At 37.6% G+C, this 21813-nt stretch overlaps 1 protein-coding gene across 7 annotated transcripts in view; it reads left to right on the forward strand.

The window, feature by feature from the left end:
- TRIM2 (tripartite motif containing 2) overlaps nt 1-12236 on the forward strand; it is a 95468-nt gene extending 83232 nt beyond the window's left edge. For all 7 annotated transcript variants that reach the window (XM_058550221.1, XM_058550218.1, XM_058550219.1 and 4 more), the window contains 4 exons: nt 332-500; nt 1585-1655; nt 5737-5877; nt 11583-12236. In XM_058550221.1, coding sequence (XP_058406204.1) covers nt 332-500; nt 1585-1655; nt 5737-5877; nt 11583-11735 — 534 coding nt within the window. In that variant the 3' untranslated portion in view covers nt 11736-12236. The remainder of the gene's footprint in view (nt 1-331; nt 501-1584; nt 1656-5736; nt 5878-11582) is intronic.
- Nucleotides 12237-21813: the final 9577 nt, after the last annotated feature.

Here is a 21813-nt window from a genome sequence, read left to right on the forward strand (position 1 = left end):
AGCAAGTGACAGGTGTAGGACAGTCTTTCTACTCCTAATCCAGTGATGTTTTGCTATATCACACTGCCCCTTTAGAAGGGAACTGTGACCCCAGTTAAGAGGATTCTAGAACATTTTTGGTGGTGATCCCTTTAAAAAATAAGAATTTCATATCAATATGAGTAGCAGATAATGAATGTGACAGATAGTTTTCCAAGACACAAGATCATTGTGACATATGAGTAGCTATGCACCTGTATTTGAACTTTAAAGTAAATGTTTACTAAAACAAATGTCTATCTTCATGTTCTGTAGTGTTTTAAACTTCACTTTCTGTACTTGTTTCTAACAGACAAAAATTGGATCGGGAAAGTTGATGGGGCCCAAAGGAGTTTCTGTGGACCGCAATGGGCACATCATTGTGGTGGATAACAAGGCGTGCTGCGTATTTATCTTCCAGCCAAATGGGAAAATAGTCACCAGGTTTGGTAGCCGAGGAAATGGGGACAGGCAGTTTGCAGGTACACTCGATGGTAATATGTAAACCCCCTTTTTTACGCTTCTTCTGCTCACATTTGCATGATGTTGGAGCATGTTGAAGACACCTCATCCCCAGTGTGTTTGCTGGCTTTTGGAAAGATACTGGGGATGAAATCTAAGCGAAAGCATGGTTAGATGCTTCTCAGTTACTCCACCCACAGTAAGTTGAACTGCAATCCACGTGTGGTTTTTATTGGTGGCAGTTTACAACTCAGAAGTCTAATCTTCAAATATTAATAGTAAATAAAATAGAAATTTTAAAATAAAATATTTTTTGATGTTTGAGGAACAATGGAGTAACTCCTGTTTCCATCTAGCTGTAGCTTTATTTAAAGAGCTTCTCGAATAAGAATTTTTTTCACCTTTTTAGGTGATTATAAGAGAGCAGGAGTTTAGAATATTTGCTGAGTATGGGAAGGGCAGTCTCTCTCACTTCCCTTTTTGGCTTACCACTTTGCAATCACCAGCTTACTTATTTTTCATATCTGCAAGAAGAGGCTGAAAAAAGTTTATTAAATTTTCTTTTGGAAAGGATGCTTTTGGCATTTAACATTACTGCATAATTTTTCTTTGTGCTTTGTCTCCAGTTCTGCCAGGTTCTGAATGTCACCCAAAATTATAAAGTGTGGGTTTCTGCTCTGCTTTTTAAACAGTATTACATACTGGAGTCTTTTTCCCAGTGCTAAGAGTTACCATGTCTTTCCTCACTGGGAGCTGAGGGCCCTAAAATGACCAATACGTACTCAGGGAAGCTGGTAGATGTGACTTTCAGATGGTGTACGGAGAATGAATTCTGATGCTTCTTGCTCATTCCACTTCATTAGGGCTGCTGATAACGTGATCTGGAAAATGTCAGAGTAGACAGTTACAAGTGTAGAAATGATATAGGATCCATGTTATCTGGACCCAGAGGTCTGGCTGAATTATCTTTCAAGGACTGGGCCTACAATTCTTCGTTCTTTCTTAAATAACTAGGTTACTATGTTAAGCTTTGTAACTGCTGTGTTGTTGTAATTATTTTTGTTGTTATGGTCATCACGTATTTTTTTTCCATCTTTATTGCAGGTCCCCATTTTGCAGCTGTAAATAGCAATAATGAGATCATTGTTACAGATTTCCATAATCATTCTGTCAAGGTACTACAAACACATCAATTGTTGTTAACTTTTCACTGCTTTTATTGAGAAATCAGTCTGGGAGAAAATAACATGATACTCACATATACACAGGACCTAAAGGAATTAACCTAAAAGAATAGATTTTGCTTCTCCTTAAAGATGCAGGTTTTAATTTAGACATACAGACTTTGGAGATTCAGAAAATTGAACAAAATATAGTGGCAATAAGTTTCATAATTTGAAACTGGTGTAAATGGAGATGACCTGAAAATTAAATTTGAGAAAGCAATCGCTTGAACTTAGAGAGGCAGAACTTTTCTGAAGGTTAATATTTTGTGACTATTCAATAAATTAAAACAAGATCATTTTTTCAATTTTCTGCATCATAAGGCCTTTCAAACAAAATTAGATATTAGAACTTTGCTACAGCAACAGATTTTGGGAGGGAAATAGCCCTAGCATACATTCGTATAGCATAGTTCATATTTTTTAGAATGCTTTCACACACTTGATGTTCCTTAGAAAGCAATGCCCATCCCCTTCTCTCAAATAGTATAATGCATCTTTCTCACTGGGTATAGGGGAAGGAAAGATATGACCTTTATTATGAGCAAATCAGGAAATAATAAAGTGGTTCAAAACAAATTTCTCACATACTAAGACGAGAAAATGTTTGGTAACATTCTAGACCATGCTTCTCAAGGTGAGATGCGTGTTCCACTGAAGGTATGCCTGGTGGTCATGGGCAGGGCACTGGCAGAGATTTTTATTTTAAGAGTTATGTATTTGTTTTTACGATTGCCTTCTGTTTACATCAAATGATACTAGTTTGTACTTATAGAAGTGATACAAAGTTTTCCTTGTAAGTAAATTTATTGAAATTTTTTAAAGTGAGGCATTTCAAAGGAAGGATAAGGAAACAGCGTAGGTTTTATGCCAATAACTAAAGTTTGCACTTAGAGACAACCACTGAGGAACCAAAATTAAAAACGATTTGTCAGTGTTGATAATGGGAATAGCTAGATAGGGATAGGATTTTAACACCCAAAGGTGCTCTCTTTTGTCTCCTCACTGCTTCATTTCCCCAGCTTGTCGTCGAAGATATCTTTAACCTGAGTAAATGCCAAGGTCTTGAGCTTTTTTGATGGGTACCAAGTCCCTATTTAAAGAGTAGAGCACAATGGGCTGTGGCGATGGGGCGAGATGGCAGAAAAGGATGCCCACTGTTACTTACTTCTAAGGCTCTTCCTGCAATGTTGTCTCTCTAGAGTTGCTTCCAGAGTGGTAGAGCTCCGTCTCCACTCCTCCGACCTCCCTCAGTGCCCATAAGCTGCATCCTCTCTCTCTCTACAGGAGGTGTCTTGGTAAAAGGAAGAGGACAGTGGGAAAAGTCTATGGAGGAGGAGGAGGGAAACAGAGCAAAGAGGCAGCAGGGACTGGGCTCTTGACCAGCCTCCCAGGGGACTCTAACAGTCCTGTCTAATGAGCATAACTATAAAAGGATAACACAGGCTGTTATCACATTTCCTACCCTTCAGTCACTTTATAGAGGAATCGTTCATTTAACTACGGGGCATTCAACAAGAAGAAAACCCATAGAAATCCTAACGGTGCAGAGGCCAGCAAAGCCTGCCATAGATGCTGCCCACCGCCCACCTAGAAGATGGTAACATTAATCAAGTTGCTCTTTTCTACTAAGCGCAACTGTGGCCTCAGAGCCTTTCCTGTCCCAGTGCTCCAGGCAGCCTCTAAGGAATCAACTGGCATTGGTATGTGGGACGACTCCTATTTACCAGCCCTGCTGACACTGTAGAAGGAAATAAAACATATGTAAGTAACTAAAATGCAAGGCAGATAGCAATAAATGATTTCTTAAAAATAGGTACATCTACAATTCTACAAGTATCCAGAAAAAAAGAGAATATTTCCTTAGCTAAGACTATCAGGGAAGTCTTCCAAGTGGAGGTGGTATTTGAGGTGAGCAGAATTTTGAAATCAGAAAAGGATTATCATCAAAGTTATAAAAACTTGTTATAAAAAGCAAAGCTGTAAAAACGACTTCAGCTCATATGTCTGCCTCTTAATATGTTTTCATCTGAATAGTTTATAAGCAATTAAATGACATTTTAGATGGGAAAAATAGAAAATATGAGAAATTTATAATTATTAAGATTCTGAAAACACTTCGAGTTTTCAGTACAGTACAGGAAAATTTAGACTCAATTTTCCTCTTATTTAAGAAAAGCAGTCATTTTGTTTTTCCTCTTCTCTTTGATAGCTGTTGCCATGTAGCTTTTATGGAATAGTTGGGCTTTTGTTTCCCGTGTAACACAGGGCAGTTAGCAAGAGTTGTGGATTCAGGTCATTTCTCTATTGGTAAATGTAAAAACTGTACCTGTAGGTCAGGGCTAATAAGTGGTCTAGTTAGTTCTTTAGCTACCTTCGGTATATATTTTCTTTTCATTGCAAAACGAGTAAGACTTAATTTGGCATTGTCCATTATTCCAAAATGGAGCAGAAGCACCTAAGCCATTTGGATTATGCCAAGGAAAACAGTGACTCAGAGAGAGAAATACAAACAAACAAGAAGATTATTTGCACGACTTAATAAGAGAGAGATCAGAGAATAATCAGTTGTGTCCTCACCAGCATACAAACACTCCCTTTGGTCTTTAAAACTAGAATGTTTTGTGTGAAAGGAGATAAAAAGAGTCAGGAAAGATTTTTAAAACATCACATCTCATAAAAGCTGCTTCTTGTCTCTGTCCTTTCCAAAGAACCAAAGAGGTAGGTTGCTTTCTTGGCAAGTATGTAATTAATTCAAGAAGTGGTCATGACTCTTATGTCTTAAAGTAAGTTTAGCCTATAGAGATGGAAGTGTCTCATTTTCCCAATGTACATAACTAAAAGAAACAGAGTCATTTTAATCTTTCATGATCACAGAGATGGCAATAGGAGAATCTCTAAAAGGTCCTGAGATCATCCTCAAATTAAATCTGTGCTCAGATACAATGAACTCTTCTCAGGTCTGCATTTTAGGAACTCTTACTCTCATGGTGCCTTGCATGGAATACTTTTTGATTTGTTAATGAGTATTTCTACATGTGTAGGCTGGATGATAATGAAGGCTCCAAATAATATCCTGGAGAACCATTTCAGAACCATTAAGTATCATCTGAATCATCAAGATAAAATTATGCTTACCATAATCTTACCGTTAAACACGTTAAAATTTTAATTCGTTCAAAATTAGCAATCTGTATTTGATACATATACAGTAACACTTTATTAATAAGAATATTTAATTGACCACAACAACTCATTGCTTGACTACATCAGATATTAGAGAATATGCTTAAGAGTTCTGTTTGGCCCCCCACTTCTGTCAGCCTCCCTTCTCTCAGTAGGCTCTATTTATGAAAGTGTTAGGATCGTATAAACTCTCTAACTGAAATATATTCTGAAAAAATATATATAAAAAAGTCCTTTTCTTTTTCCTCACTCACTGCCATCACACGCACACACACACACACACACACACGCTCACCTGCACACACACAATGACAATGAATTTCCCCTGTTATAAGTGTGAAGTCCAGCCTACTCTTTCTTGTTATGTTGACTTAGTAAAATGGTAATAAATGCTGAGCATCTGGCCCAACAAAAGCTCCTACTTTCTGATCCAACCTTGACTCATCATCCATCCTGTTAAAAACATAATGTCCATTCTTGAAATTAGCTATTTATTTAAAGGCAGAAAGAATAATAGTGTTGAAAATTATAGCTCTACTTACTCATACTACCTTGTATATATTTTATAATTTATAACAAAAGTATTTTTCACATAAGTATTTAATAACCAGATATAAGCTAGAAAAAAGAAGTGATTTAACAAATGCTAAATCAGATTTATACAGTAAATTGGGTAACCACGAGTGATAAGGGGGTCTAGTTTATAGATATTTTTTACTTTGTTTAGAATGTCTTAAATTATAGGTCTTGTTATAAATAACCTGCTCAGATAGATATTTTTAAAATCTATAATGTTTGCTCAACTATTTTAATTTAAGATAAAATAATTTTAAAATATTTCATACAGGTGTTTAATCAGGAAGGAGAATTCATATTGAAGTTTGGATCAAATGGAGAAGGAAATGGGCAGTTTAATGCTCCAACGGGTGTGGCAGTGGATTCAAATGGGAACATCATTGTAGCAGACTGGGGAAACAGCAGGATCCAGGTAGATTAAAAATGCTGATTTATTTGTTTAGTGTGATTGGTATTTGTTAAAAGTGAAGAATTGGCTGTCCCCCAACGTGGAATGTTTTCCATTTTTCATTGGTTAGGTAATAAGACCACAGATAATCTTACTAGAAGCACCAAACTAAGGAAGGGGGAGTAGAAAAAATATATTGGACTGAATGAAAATGCAAATATACCCTATCAAAATTTGTGGAATGCAGCTAAAACAGTGCTAGGAGATTTTTTTCGCCAGCTATACTGAGATATAATTGACATATAACACTGTAAGTTTGAGGTGTACAGAGTGTTAATTTGGTACACTTATGTATTGCAAAATGATTACCACTATAGTATTAGCTAACACCTCCATATCATACATAACTACCATTTGTTTTTTGTGGTGAGAACATTTAGTTCTGCTGTGTTAGCAACTTTCAAGTACATAATACAGTATTGTTAACTGTAATCAATACAGTATTGTTAACTATAATCACCATGCTCTGCATTGGATCCCCAGGTTTTACTCATCTTCTAACTGGACGTTTGTACCCTTTGACCAACCTCTCTATATTTCCCCCACCCCCTATTCCCTGATAACCACTGTTCTACCTGCAACGGAAATTAATAGTACTAAATGCTTGCATTAGAAAAGAAGAAAAAAGTCTCAAATCAATAATCTAAGCTCCCACCTCAAGAAGCTAGAAAGAGAGGAGCAAAACAAACTGAAAGTGACCAGAAGGAAGGAAATAGTGAAGATAGTATCAGAAATCAGTGAAATTCAAGACAGAAAAATAGAGAAAATCAATGAAACAGAAGTTGATTCTTTGAAAAGATCAATAAAATTGACAAACCTCTAGCAAGACAATGAAAAAGAGAAAAGACACAAAATTCTAGTTTTATTACAGACCCTTCAGGCATCAAAAGGATAATAAGGAGATTCTATGGACAGTTGGACAACTTAGATGAAATGGACCAATTCCTCAGAAAGTGCACACTCCACAACTCACCCAATATAAATAAATAATTTGAATATCCCTATAACTATTAAGGAAATTTAGTTTATAATTTTGAAACTCCCCAAAAAGAAATCTCTAGACTCCTATGGTTTCACTGGAGAATTCTACCAAATGTTTAAAGAATTAGCAGTTCTACATAATTTTTTCCAGAAAATAAAAGACAAGGGAACCCTTCACAATTCACTTGCCAACTCAGCTTCTGATGCCCTACTACCAAAACCAGACTAAGACAGTACAAAAAAGAAAACTACAGGCCATATTTTCATGACTATAGATGCAAAAATACTTAACAAAATATTTGCAAATAGAATTCAGCAATATATAAAAATCCTTCCATGACCAAGTGGGGTTTATTCTATCGATGCAAGGCTGATTCAGTATTCAAAAAACAATCAGTGTAATCCACCATATTAAAGGCTAAAGAATAAAAGTCATATGATTGTATCAATTGATGCAGAAAAAGCATTTGACAAAATTCAATACTAATTCATGATAAAAAATCTCGGAAAATTAGGAATATACAAGAACTTTCTCAATTTGATAAAGAACATCTACGAAAACCTACAGATAGCATCATACTTAATGGTGAAAGACTGAAGGCTTCTCTAAGATCAGGAACAAGGCAAGGATGTCTGCTCTCACCATTCTTATTCAACATAGTAATGGAAGTTCTACAAGCACGAAAAGGAAATAAGAAGCTTACAAATTAGAAAGGAAGAATAAAAACTTTCTCTATTTGCAGATGACGTGATTGTTTACATAGAAAATTGCAAGGAATCTACAGATTCCTAGAACTGATAAGCAAGTTCAGCAAGGTCACAGGGTAGAAGATCAACATAAAAAAATCAATTGTATTTCTATATAATAGCAACAAACACGTGGAAGCCAAAATTAAAAATACAATACCACTTACAATTGCTGAAAAAAATGAAATATTTAGATATACTGACAAAGCATGTCTAGTATCTATATGCTAAAAACTATAAAAATGCTAGTGAAAGAAATAAAAGAAGATCTAAATAAATGGAAAGACATACTGTGTTCATGGATTGCAAGACTCAACAAAAATGTCACTTCTTCCCAAATTGATATACAGGCTTAAGACAAAATCCAGGCAGGAATTTTTGTAGATATAGACAAGATTATTTTAAAATTTGTGTGGAAAGGCAAAGGGACTGAAGTAGCTAAAACAATTTTGAAAAATAAGAATAAAGTGAGAGGAATCACTCTACCTGATTTCATGACCTATCATATAACTGTTTTATAGCTACAGGAATCAAGACTGTGTGATATTAGTGGAGGGATAGACACATAGATCAATGGAACAGAATAGAGAATCCAGAACAGAATAGAGAATCCAGCCCCTACACATGTGCAGCCAACTGATTTTTGACAAAGGTCCAAAAGCAATTCAATGGAGGAATAATAGCCTTTCAACAAACGATGCTGGAGCAATTAAGATATCCATAGAGGAAAAAAATGAACCTCACCTTATGTAAAAAATTAACTCAAAATAGATCACAGATTTAAATGAGAAATGTAAAACTATAAAACTTTTAGACAATATTTTAGAAGATAAACTTTTAGAAAGTTTTAAGAGAAATCTTTGGGACCTAGGGCCTGGTGAAGAGTTTTTAGACATGATACCAAAAGTACAATCCATAAAAGAAAAAAATCCATAAATTGGACTTCATCAAAATTAAAAACTTTTGTTCTATGAAAGACTCTGTTAAGAAGATAAAAAGATAAGTAAACGGGGCCAGCCTGGTGGCATAGTGGTTAAGTTCATGAGCTCCGCTTCCGTGGCCTGGGGTTCGCAGGTTTGGATCCCGGGCGTGGACCTACACACAGCTCATCAAGCCATGCTGTGTCAGCATCCTACAAACAAAATAGGGGAAGATTGGCACAGATGTTAGCTCAGCGACAATCTTCCTCAAGCAAAAAGAGGAAGATTGGCAACAGATGTTAGCTCAGGGCCAATCTTCCTCACCAAAAAAAGATAAGCAACAGAATGGGAGAAAACATTTACAAACCACATATCTGACAAAGGACTTGAACCTAGAATATATAGACTTTCAGACCCAATGGTAAAATAACCAAACAATCCAATTAGAAAATGGGCAAAAAACACGAAGAGCAATTTCACTGAAGTGGATATACACATGGAAAGATGTGTCATATCAGTAGACATTGGGGAAGTGCCAGTTAAGATCATTGCTACACAGTTATTACAGTAGCTAAAATTAAAAATATTGATAATGCCAAATGCTAGTGAGCATGCAGAAAAACTGGATCTCTCTTACATTGCTAGTGGGAATGTAAAATGACAGCCAGCCTTGAAAATAGTTTGGCAGTTTCTTAAAAAACTAAACATACACTTACCATGCAACCCAGCAATTGCACCCCTGGGCGTTTATTCCAGAGAAATAAGAACTTATATCCACACAAAAACCTGTACATTTTTGTTCATAGAAACTTACTTGTGATAGCCAAAAACTGAAAATAACCAAGATGTCCTTCAATAGGTTAATGGCTAAGCAAACTGTGGTATATCCATACTCTGGAATCCTACTCAGCAGTAAAAAGGAACAGACTAATTATACACTCAACAACTTAGATGCATCTCAAAGGCATCATGCTGAGTGAACAAAGCCACTTCAAAGGTCACATACTGTATGATTCCATTTATGTAACATTCTTGAAATGACAAAATTATAGAAAAGGAAAACAAATTAGTGGTTGGCAAGAGTTAAAGATGGAGGGGAAAGGGACATGAGTGTGACTATAAAGAGGCAGCATGAGGAAGACTTTTGTGATAATGGAATAGTTCTGTGTGCTGATTGTGGTGGTGGTTACATGAATCTACACTTGTGATAACATGACATACAACTATACACACATGTCCCAATGTCTGTTTGCTGGGTTTTGTATTGTACTATAATTAGAGAAGATGTAACCATTGGGGAAACTGGGTGAAGGGTACACAGGATCTTTCTGTACTATCTTTGCAACTTCCTCTGGATCTATAATTATTTCAAAATAAAAAGTTAACAAAAACAAATTTAAAAGAATAATAATGAATTTAAATGTGTTTTCATGGTATAGGAATAATGGTATCATGAATGGCATTTGGCATTTTGATTGGGTATAAAAAATAATAAAACTGGTTACATTCTAGGAAAAATAAAAATTAAAACATTATTCTGAGACAAGATCTGTAGTCTTTGCTGTACTGCCAAGGGGGCCATGACACACATAAAAGTTTGATTTTTCTCTAAATTAAGAAGAAAGCTTTTAAATCCTCAAATTAAAGAAAGACTATTCTTTTTTCCCATTTCTCTGTGTAGACACCTGCATGGATCTAACATGCATTTACGGACAGGGCTATTCATCCTTGCCGATGTGGCCCTGTGCAGTGCATCTGACAACCCAGAGTGCACTGGTTAAATCTATATTCAGATGTCTCTGAGTACAGCAGCGGTCAGCAGTTTGAATCTGACATAGGTGTCTGCTTCCTAGAAAAAGAATTGAGACCGTAAATGTAACACTAAATGCTTTTATTTCTCCAATATATTCATCTTGCTTAATTATCCCAATGGAGATCTACGTTTGACAGAGGAATTCTATATCTGCTGAGAAGCCAGAAGCCAGACAGAGAACTAAGTTCACAAACGAGTTCTGTATAGGACCACAGATACTAAGCTGTTGTATTGTGGCTCTCGTAGTACCTGCCTGTTATAATGCCCTTTAAAACACCCTATGGGCCAAACAGAATGGTCAAAAGAAACCAGCCTAGGCCTGGTGAAGGAGAAGTGTTTCTTTTGTCTCGTCATAGCACAAGCTTACAGACCAAAAGAAGACCACTTCATAGCCAAGTGTACATGTTGAACCATTGACTTTTTTTTTTTTTTTTTTGTGGGAAAGATCAGCCCTAAGCTAACATCCATGCTAATCCTCCCGTTTTTGCTGAGGAAGACCGGCTCTGAGCTAACATCTATTGCCAATCCTCCTCCTTTTTTTTTCTCCCCAAAGCCCCAGTAGATAGTTGTATGTCATAGTTGCACATCCTGCTAGTTGCTGTATGTGGGACACGGCCTCAGCATGGCCGGACAAGCGGTGCGTCAGTGCGCGCCCAGGATGCAAACCCAGGCCGCCAGTAGCGGAGTGCGCACACTTAACCGCTAAGCCACAGGGCCAGCCCACCATTGACTTCTTATAACTCACTCTTTTCTGAAAAGGAAAAAAAAAATCTGTTTTCCCATTGCATGTTAATAACTCAGGACCTTCTTCTGTGGTCTACTTGCTGATTGTTTTCTCTTATGTTTGGGGATAAAAGAGGGATGTGAGACTGGAAGGGGAAAAAGTGAAAGCTTAGAGTGAGAAATGAGGGTCGTTCATTTTTCAAGCACCATCGGGCCATTCTCATCAAATATGACCACTGTATGAATATATGTGAGATCTGGCGGCCAGTGGCATGTTCTATGTCAGTGACTATGGGGCATAGAGAATGCGAGGAGAAAAAGCAAGGTAGGTGGAGGGATTGTATATGTGATAGAGACCTAAACAAACCTTTGGGGTTACACACCTGCTTTTATATTAAAAACATAAGCATCGAGGATTTTAGGACTCATATTCTGTCATATTACTCTAACTTTTTCTATAACACTCTGACTTGATTTTTTTACAGGTTTTTGATGGAAGTGGTTCATTTTTGTCCTACATTAACACATCTGCTGACCCACTCTATGGCCCCCAAGGCCTGGCCCTCACTTCAGACGGCCACGTCGTGGTTGCAGACTCTGGAAACCACTGTTTCAAGGTCTATCGGTACTTACAGTAACGGTGGCCAGCTGGAGACCCCTTACAAAGGTCTTGCACTATAAACTGGAATGGATTTCTCAACGCAGGACCAGGTTATACTAGACATTTCATGCTAGAAGGAATCATTGGTGAACTTTCCAAGGTTATTTCTGAATGTAACAATTTCCTTAAAAACTGCATATCTGATTTCTGTAATTCACCTTTAGGGTTTAAAAAAAGAAATCTCTTCTACTGAATCTATAAAAAACTGCAAAGTTTTACACCTGTGAACTATGGCATATAGGACAGGGATTTATGTAGTTAAACTAATTTTGCAAATCAAACAAGCATTAAAAAAAAAGTAGAATATTTAAAGGTATTTGTTAATCTTGTGAATGGTAGCTTTTGTGTAGAGCTTCCAAAAACAAACAAAATCTGTTGTAGTTATATACTTTATTTATCCCCGGTCACAAGACCCGGGGATCTTCTAACCTCACTTTTACAGTAGGTATTACTCTTGTGACATTTTTTGGTTGTCAGTGACTACATATAAATTACTTTAGGAAAAAGTAAGACTGTCTTACAAAGTCTTCCCAGCTGTGATTATTGATTAGCAGGTCTCTTAAGTTGAGCACTTAAGAATCAATGCAAATTTCCCATCCTTTCTGGGTTAAATCAAAGATCCTTTTTGTGTGTTCTTTCACCTTCTCTTTCCTGCTCACCTTGTATCAAAAAACAAAATACATTTTCAGGGAAACCTGAAATTTCTAATGGTTTGAAAAGCATATTACAATAGTAATGCTACCTTTTGGTAAACAGCCCCGTTAACTCCAGATTAATGCACTGGAATATAATCACGACAAAGTCACATTTTAGTGCCACGTTCTCACGTGTGTCTCTCCTCTTCCACTTTATGAAAGCGAAAGCTTTACCTCCTGCAAAATGTCAGCACATGTAGTAGGACACCAGTATCCTAGGACAGAGAGCCATAAGTAACCCTTTGGAGGACAGATGGTGTCAACCAAAGGCATGTGATTGATTAATGGTTTCCCCTTAGAAAGCAAGTGGTACCAAAGTTGTGTTATCTCGAAAGCATTACAGGTAAGGGCATGTTATGGTTATTTATCATTGTCTAATGAATAGTAGAGGCATTAAAGGACTATGTATACATGATTAGGGTAAGGTAGAATGTATCATATATATATATATATAGCTGAATCTTTGGTATATCGAAATAGGCAGCACTCAAAGACAGAAGCATCATCCAGCTCTTCCTCAGCACGTTCCTTGACTGCGCAGTTTCAAGCCGTCCTAGTAGAGCAAGCCCTAAAACAGATTTAAGTTTCGCCATTTTCCAGGAATGATAGTATCGGCTGACTTTTAGTCAGAAAATGGCCTTCTGTGCTTTCGAAAGCTAAACAAAAACAATTCAAAAGAAAAAGTTGAACTTGTTACATTTAATTTAAACTAAGTACAAATGCATTTGGAGAAATGTTAAGAATAATTTAGTCAATCGTTAATCTGTCATTGATACTATAAAATAAGATGTGGTCTGTTTCCACTGTTTAATTTTCTACTCAGTTCTACCAAATAGGATGTCATGTTTGGCATTTTCAATACTGACTGGGATCTTTTTCACAGAAAGCACCTTAGAAGTGTACTGTAAGAAAACATTTCCCACATGTATAATTATATAAACGTGATGTTTATTGCTTATTAATTTATAATTCAGTCATTCTCTTATATAGGACTTTTTTAAATTTAGAAGGGAAATCTAGGTACTTCCAATTGTCTATCAAAGTTATTACGCCCAAATCAACCTCTGAAAAAGATATTTTTCAGGAAGGTTTACATTTAGGTTTAGTATTTTTTCAGTTAGGTAGAGTTTTCAAAATACCTGAGACTGTGAGAAAGTTATACAATTCAATAACATTTTTAGAATGTTAAACCAAGACACTGTTTCCTAACATTAGTGAAATAAGTCTTTGAATTTAAACATTCATATTTAATGAGTGCCTCCTAGGTGCCAGGCACTATTGTAGGCACTGGGGATATAGTGATGGATGAAACAGACAAAAATCCCTGCCCCCTTGGGGCTTACACACTGAGGAGGGAATTCCATTTTGCCGTTTACTAGCATTCTGCATAAAAGATAAGCTAGCCTCTTGATAGCTCCTAGACTGTTTAAAAGAAAACTTTTTACATTGGTTACATTAATTTTAGTTTATTTTCACAAAAATGGCTTCCTATTTAGATTCTGTCACAGGCTATTGATCTTAAGACTAGTTTACTTAAAGGATTTTTTTGTACAACATTTCAGTTATATTTGTGAATTTCAAAATTAACCAGCCATCATACCGTATCAGGCTGGGTATCTCAAGAGTAGATTGAATACAAAGCTAATTTTTTTACATGTCAGTTTTGGCACAAACTGGAGTGAAAGAATAGATACTTTGATTCAGACCTGTTCCACTCTCTATTACTAAAACTCATGCTATGGGCACTCCAGGAAACACTTTATTTTTCCCCAAAAATATGTAATCATAGATGTTAAAGTGTAGATAATATTTCACATTTGGAATATATGTGTGTATTTACTGTATCTCTTGGTAGGAATATTTTAGGGGGAAAAGTGCTGCTGATAAGATAGGAATAGACAAGATTTAAATGAAATTTTGTCACATTCTGTGAAAAATGGTTTCTGGTAAACTGAGAAGGATATTAAAATAAGTGACTTTTTTCTGGGCTACCACTATGGTTTGATTTCTCTTTGTCAAGTGTACAGAACCTGTCATACATTCATGATAAGTAGCACTGAAAAATTACCCATTCAAATTTCCCCTGGGCACTTATGGCAGAATACTGCCAGGTAGAATGTAATGGTCAGTGGCAATGCATTCCCTCCCAATACAGACCTCCCCTGCTGGACACGGGGAGGCAGAGAGTCACTTGACCATCCAGAAATACGTGAATAAAAAGCCTTTCTGACTGTTCGCCGTTTTTTTAATCATATTTAGTATCTTGATCAAGCTTTAGTCTCCAGTAACTAAACAAGTCGCCAAGTTTCCTCATTTTAGTTACTCTTTGATTAGATTTGAGGCAAATAAATACTACAGGTCCATGCAGCTAGAACACACTTGTTTGTACTACTGAATATACAGGGTATGTCCTAACACAGAGTTGACTGAAGAGCAGTACACTAGCAAGTGTCTAGGGATCCTTATCATTGAAGGGGCCACATAAATGCTTTGGTAATACCTACTGAGTGAACTGGAGGAAAGAGCAAATAAACATTATCTGCAAATTACTTCAGATGGGAAAAATCTTTTTGTACGTTTGGACTCTATCATATCCTCCCTATTCACCAGCTTCTGAAAAGGGAGGAGTATTTTTAGTTTAATAATTTAAAAACAGGACATTTCCAGGTAGGGTAAAATTGAAGCTATTTGATGCAAACATCATTTAATTTTGCTTAAAATCGAAAATCATAATACTGTTGCATTCTGTAAATGTTGCAGGGTATTAAACTTTACAATTATTTTAATATTTTTGATAACTAGGAATCTAGTATTGCCATAAAGGAAACTAAGTGCCCATTAAAGATTTGTTTGGTATAAATAAATAATTTTTTGTTTTGTTTTAAATGACAGTAAGCTACAAATCATGACGTTAATCTTAAACTTTCTGAAGATGAATTGTGTGGCAGTGATTGTATGGTCTGTTTGTGGAGAATGTGTGGAAGCTATTAATGTTCTAAAATGATTAATAAATTGGCTATGTTGTTCCAATGAATGTACAGCACTTCCATTAACTTTTGAAAGCAACACAGCCTTAAACTCAATGCTTTTGCTTTATGACATGGGAATGTTCTGTCATCAACAGAGTGTATTCTTGTAATAGAATTCTGTATATCATTCTCAATTCTATAGCCTTTCAATCCTATGTATGAGTATGAAGGTTTTTTGCTTCCTTTTTTTTTTCTTTTTAAATTTTGTACATTCCATCTTTATAGGTCTGTTTCATATGTTTTGTGTATAGAACACTAAGTCTTGCGCTCTCTGACACTGATACTGATATATTCTCATCATTTGTTCTTTTATGAATCAAAATGCTGACTGCCTATTTAAAGAATGAACGCTGTGCATCAAAGTGTTTGTATGTTCGTAGCTACATACGTACCACAGTATTTTGGATGCTTTAGTCTACAATAAAACTTTAAATTAATTCTGTCTTGAAACGTAGGAGAAACAAGATTCATGTGTATATCTTAACCATGCAGAAAATCTCGAATCATTATAATAAAGCTTGTTTTCTCCATTCCCAGGGTGAATGTTTATTTAACATATTGTTCTATTTTTTAGTGAAGGGAAATGAGGGAATGTTCTAGAATATGTGGAAGATATGAATACCTCAACCAAACTGTTTATCTTACTGATAAAAAAAATTGCTTAGTAAAATTTTTGTTCTTTATGATGCTAATAATCTGTTAGCTTTTAGGATGTATCTTAAAGAGGAATTTGGAAAATCATGACATGTATGTACAGCACATACATTTAGAAGGTCAAATAGATCAAAATCACTATCTTTATAATGCTTAGAGAATCACAAGATGAAGAGACCTTCTGGCAGTCATGGCAGTCACATTTCTAGGGGGTGAAGGACTAGAAAGGAACCTCACTATAAACATTGTCTTTATGGTCCAGAATTTAATTAGAATGAAATTCATTACAATAAAAATTTCTATATTACATCAAGCTAATGGCCACACATTTCAAGCAGTACTCAAGCCATCTAAAGGACACATCTGGACAGTCCTCTGGAGGTACTCAGGAGGTAAACAAACCTGATGGTAAATGTACAAATAATAAGGTATCACTCTGTCATATTCTTTCAAAGGAGTTAGTTTCCACCATCTGTCTTAAATGGAATAAAACATTTCTTAAATGTTGATCTCTCTTCATAATGTCAAAGTTGTCATTTTAATGCCGCTTATCTACAGGCCAGTATCTTCCCCACAAGATTTAAGAATAGGTAAGCTCTCAATCGAGTGGTGTGTGGACTTGATGCTTGTTCTTTTGTTCTCTTATAAAGAACTCGTCTTTCTTCATTGATTGTAAACAAGTCATTGCCTTACACATATGCATACCACTTTTTTTCCTGATGTATTTGTAGGCTTTTTCATTTTTCATTGTCTCTGATTTCTATTTTACTGTGATGGAATGAACACTAACATTTATCTTAATTAGAGTATCATTTGTGAACAATGGAGGGACACAGCAAAAATTTGTTTTGTTTTTCTGAGGGTTAAAAAAATTCATAATAGATTGAAAGTCTAAAAGAGGTGACCTAAGTTAGTCTTGGAAGGAGAGATGAAACAACAGAAATGAGAAAAAGACCAAACATGACTCTGCTACCTAGTACCTGTGAATATTAGTATCATTGAATCCTACTTCTATTCCTCACTTACTTTTTTCTTTTAACCAAGCAGGCCCCCTTGCCATCATGAGCTCTTTGGAGGTTTTCAGAAGCCCTTGCCCTGTGTTTTAGCATATCTCAGATTGCCCTTTGGGACCTCATTTCACATAAAGCCGGATGCACCATTTCCAGAGCAGACAAAGGGTTCAATGTTATTGCCTAGGTTAAGAGGCAGGAAGGGCAAGCCACATTCTATCCTTGACCCCACACTACTGTCTCCTTTTTGTTGCTACAGTCATTGAACAAATGTCTAAGCACCTGAGGCACACCAGGCTTTGGGCTAGGTGTAAGGGAAATAAGGATGAATAATACAGCCAGTAACCTCTAAGAGCTTACAGTCTGGTTGGTGAACCAGACCAGGTAATTACAGTACCATGAGCTGCTTTTATAGGCAGTCATTCGCAAATATTTACGGAGTCTAGTATGATCAGTCCTGTTCTAGCCACTAGGAAATAACAGTAAACAAAAAAAGTCCCTGTTCTCAGGAGCTTTATTCTACTGGAATGAGTCTTAAATGAACAATATAGGGCTGGCTACATAATTTGTGGGGCCTGGTACAAAATGAAAATGCAGGACCCCTCGCTCAAAAAGAATGAAAAGGGTTTTTTCCTTTTTCTGTGGTCTCTCTCTCTCAACCCATGGTGGTGGTGGTGTGTATTTGCTATTTAATGTCGCATTCCCTTGGGCATAGGGATACTCACTGGGTAAGTGCAGACTCACATGCACCTGACGCCCCACATCATGACTCAGACTCGCCCCACACCTGTGCCCAGGCCCCCTGCCAAGAGTGGAGAGTGGCAGGGGTCACTGGGTGGGGCCGAGGAAGCCGGCAACTGAGAACTCTTGGGGGGTGGGGGTGGGCAGAGAGGTGGTGTTGTGGGAGGACCACCTGTGAGCCAAGCTTGCTGAAAGAGGGCAAAGAGCATGAGTTGTCCAGGGAAGAACAAGCAGTTCAATATCGTGAGACCAGAGAATGCTCAAGAAGAAATGGTGAGAGATGAGGCAAGATTACAAAAAAGAGTAAGGTACAGTGTCTGTTTTCAGGGAGTTTACATCCCAGATGGAAAGATTAAAAGAGCACCAGTTTACATCCCAGATGGAAAGATTAAAAGAGCACCAGTAACTATAATACAGAGCAAATTAAAGAAAGAGCCAGAGAAGTGTTAAAGCAGGAGGGAAATTGCAAGTTATCACATAATTGATGGGGACAATCCTACTTCATGCTTGTTGTCCCAGCATAATTATAAATAGCAGTCTCTCTCGCTCAGAAGTGTCGGGGTTTGGATGATAAATTATGTTCTCGCTCTACACCACTGTTTCTCAGCCTTTTTTTCCCGTTATCATCCATTACATAATAGCATGGTCATTTCTAACTCAGGAGATGTGGTGTGACTGAGAGGTTGATAATGTTGATTATTTCTTCCTCGAAATTTTCTCCTCTTTTGGTTTTTCATTCTTCTACTTCTTTCTACCTTGTAGACTTTTCCCTCTGTCTCTTTCAAATGACTTTACTTTCTTTCCCTACTTCCTTAATAAAGCTTCTTCTATAGGTCATGCTTTTCAGAATTTCAAGGAAGGGCCATGAGAAGGTTATCTTCAGTTTGGGGTGCATTCCTGAGAATGGCAGGGAACCAAAGGCAGTAGAAAGTGTCTCATCTCCTGGGTGGTGGTCATTTTGAGGTTTGGTATTCCAAGACTGGGGTACACATCAGAAATATCAGAGAACTGTGACGATAGTTCAGTGATGTTTGGGATACAGCCGCAGGTCCAATGACCAAGTCTCTCTAATGTGCACTTAGCACTCATCTTTCCCAAGAGAAGACCAGTTGGGTCAATTTGTCACTGTCCAAGGCTACCTTGGACACCTCAGAGGCAAGTGGTCTGCCTTAGGTTTATCCAATACACCCTGCCTTTGGCTTGAGCACGTAGCTCTGGTCTAGTCAGGCATGGCCTAGCTGGCAGAGAGTTCATTTGATGGATACGGCAAGACTCACAACTCTCCGTGGGAAGAATGCTGGGGGTTTAGAGATGCAGAGAGCACCACCTAGAGTTTCATAGCATCCTCTCCAGTGAAGTTCTGTCCTCAGGTCTCCTCTCTCCCGTGTTCTCTTTTTCCACAAACTCTTCCATTCTCTTGGGAAAAGAAAGAAAGGTTTGTAAAGATTTTTAAATGCCCAAATGGAGACGTGCACACATCTTGAGTGGCTTTTCCTCCTTTCCTGTCTCACCCTTGCTGCTTCCTCACTCCCAAATAAATTACCAGCACATTTTTGTCTCAGGTTCTATGTTTTTAGGAATTCAAACTAAGACAAACGGGATTCTAGGTTCCCAGGTCCCTAGTCTAGAAGGGAGCTTATAGGTAACAGATGGGCATGTCCCTTTGGCTTTGTAGACTCCTTGCCAATGGGGAGGGATGTGGCTGGAATAGGACCAACAGGGCCCTCTGCAGAGCAGGGTCCATGGCAAGGGCTGGCTACCCAGATGCAAGGGCAGCACTGACTAGAAAATAAACTCTTGAAGAGTGTGGCCTGTCCGGTTCATCTTCACACAATTTGCAGGCAGCAGATAAAGTAAAAAGAAGGAAATTCATGTATGCTTAAGGATTTTGCAAAACACAAATTTGTTGAATAAACAAATGCCATTTTACTATAACAAATGCTAGATGGTGGGTACAAGATCCAAATTCATGAGTACTTCTCAGATGCTGCAAATAGTTATTTGCTTTCGTACTTCATAACTTATATACTACATCTGTCCGCTCCATAATATTGCAAAACGTGTCTCAAGACATCTGAATGGTAAATAATTTCATAATTCTATTGGTGAGAATAGTAAATGAGAAAGCACTACTCAATGTAAATAATTAAGATTTTAGTAAAGCAAAATATCCTTCAGTTTGTCACCTGAAAACTGTATCTAGTTATCCCTAAGTCAATGACGAGATGGTGTTCTTGAATGCCTGGTATATTTATTTAATACACATTTATTGCATGTTTATTATGTCAGGCACTGTGCTAGGCCTTGGTGATACCAAAATGGTTGGCTTAGTCTCTGCCATGGAAAGGAGTTTGATATTGTAGGGAAGCTGTCCAAGTAAACAATTACAAAATGAAGGTGAGGTGTTATGATAAAACCACAGAGAGTGCTATAGGACCACAGAAGGCACCCACCTGCTCATGGCGTGGGGGAGGGGAGGCAGAGAGGAAAAGATTGCTGGAGGCTCCACCTGCACCATCTAAAGGATGGGTAAGGGTCAGCCAGGTGAAGAAAGCCTACTCCTGATGGAGCAGAAGAGGTATGGCAGTCTAAGAGCAGATTAAGACAAGGCTTCCCACAAATGTCACCTTTATGATTTTTGTCAAATCTATGTATCACCAGTACAATTACTTAATATTTTTCTTAAATATCACTTTCATGTTTTACTGACATACCTACTTCAGCTGTATCTTGAGCAATACATGAGAAACCTAGGGTGTGATATGCTAATTATACATTTTCTGGTACATATTAAAACATATATCAAATGGCTATCCATTTATTATTTTAAAAACCTCTCATCTACCATCAATTGGTATTGTATTGCAATACACTCTAGAAAAACTAAATTAATGGAACTCCAAGCAATTCAATATATCCCTTCCCCTGCTTCTATATGAAGTAACAGGAGCTACAAATTTCCATTTTATTTTATTTTATTTTTTATATAATTTTATTTATTTTTTCCCCAAAGCCCCAGTAGATAGTTCTATGTCATAGCTGCACATCCCTCTAGTTGCTGCATGTGCAAAGCGGCCTCAGCATGGCCGGAGAAGCGGTGCGTCGATGGGCGCCCAGGATCCGAACTGGGCCACCAGCAGCGGAGCACGAGCACTTAACTGCTAAGCCACGGGGCGGCCCCACAAGTTCCTATTTTAGATGCACTCTTTTTTTTTTTTTAGTAAAATTACTATACCTTAAAATGGTTCAAAATAACGTACAATAATTTTCAAAATAAATGAAAAGTCTGGGTTAATTTTGTAGCACTTTCAGGTAAAGGGACCCGAGCTTTTGATCTGAATCCCCATCCACTGTCAGGTCACCAGGTAGCACATTTTCGACAGTTTTGATTTAAAATTCATTCTCTTGTTTAAAAAAAAAAAACAAACCGAAAAACCTAAGAGTAAAACAAGCATACAAATAAAAGGATTTTAAAAAGCTGGAAAAGCAGTGGATAGCCATTGGAGACAAGATGAGGGGTCAAATTAAAAGAGAGGAAATCCGGGAGGTGGCATCGTTTCCTCCCCCGGCAGCGGAATGGCCTCTATTTTTTAAGGCAAACTTAGGCCGAGTTTCGGCTGCGCAAGAAAACGCACGTACAAGCAAGGCCTCAAAACTTTCTTAAAAAAAAAAAAAGGGGAGGGTCACGTTCACCTCGAAGGAGAGATGAGGCGGAAGCAGCTAGGAAACCAGTCTCGCCAGGCCCAGATTGGCGGGCCCCGCCCCCAGGGCAGGCCCCGCCCACCCCGGCCGGCCGCTCGGCGGAGCCGCCAGGGGTCGCTGCGCGCCGCAGAGGCGAGGGTCGGTCTCTCTCCCACCTCCTCCCCTTGGCTGCTCCGCCCCCGAGGCGGTGTCGGCGCCAAAATCAAACCCTCCTGGGCCCGCCC

This window comes from Diceros bicornis, chromosome 11, assembly GCF_020826845.1.
Source record: "Diceros bicornis minor isolate mBicDic1 chromosome 11, mDicBic1.mat.cur, whole genome shotgun sequence".
Lineage (NCBI taxonomy): Eukaryota > Metazoa > Chordata > Mammalia > Perissodactyla > Rhinocerotidae > Diceros > Diceros bicornis.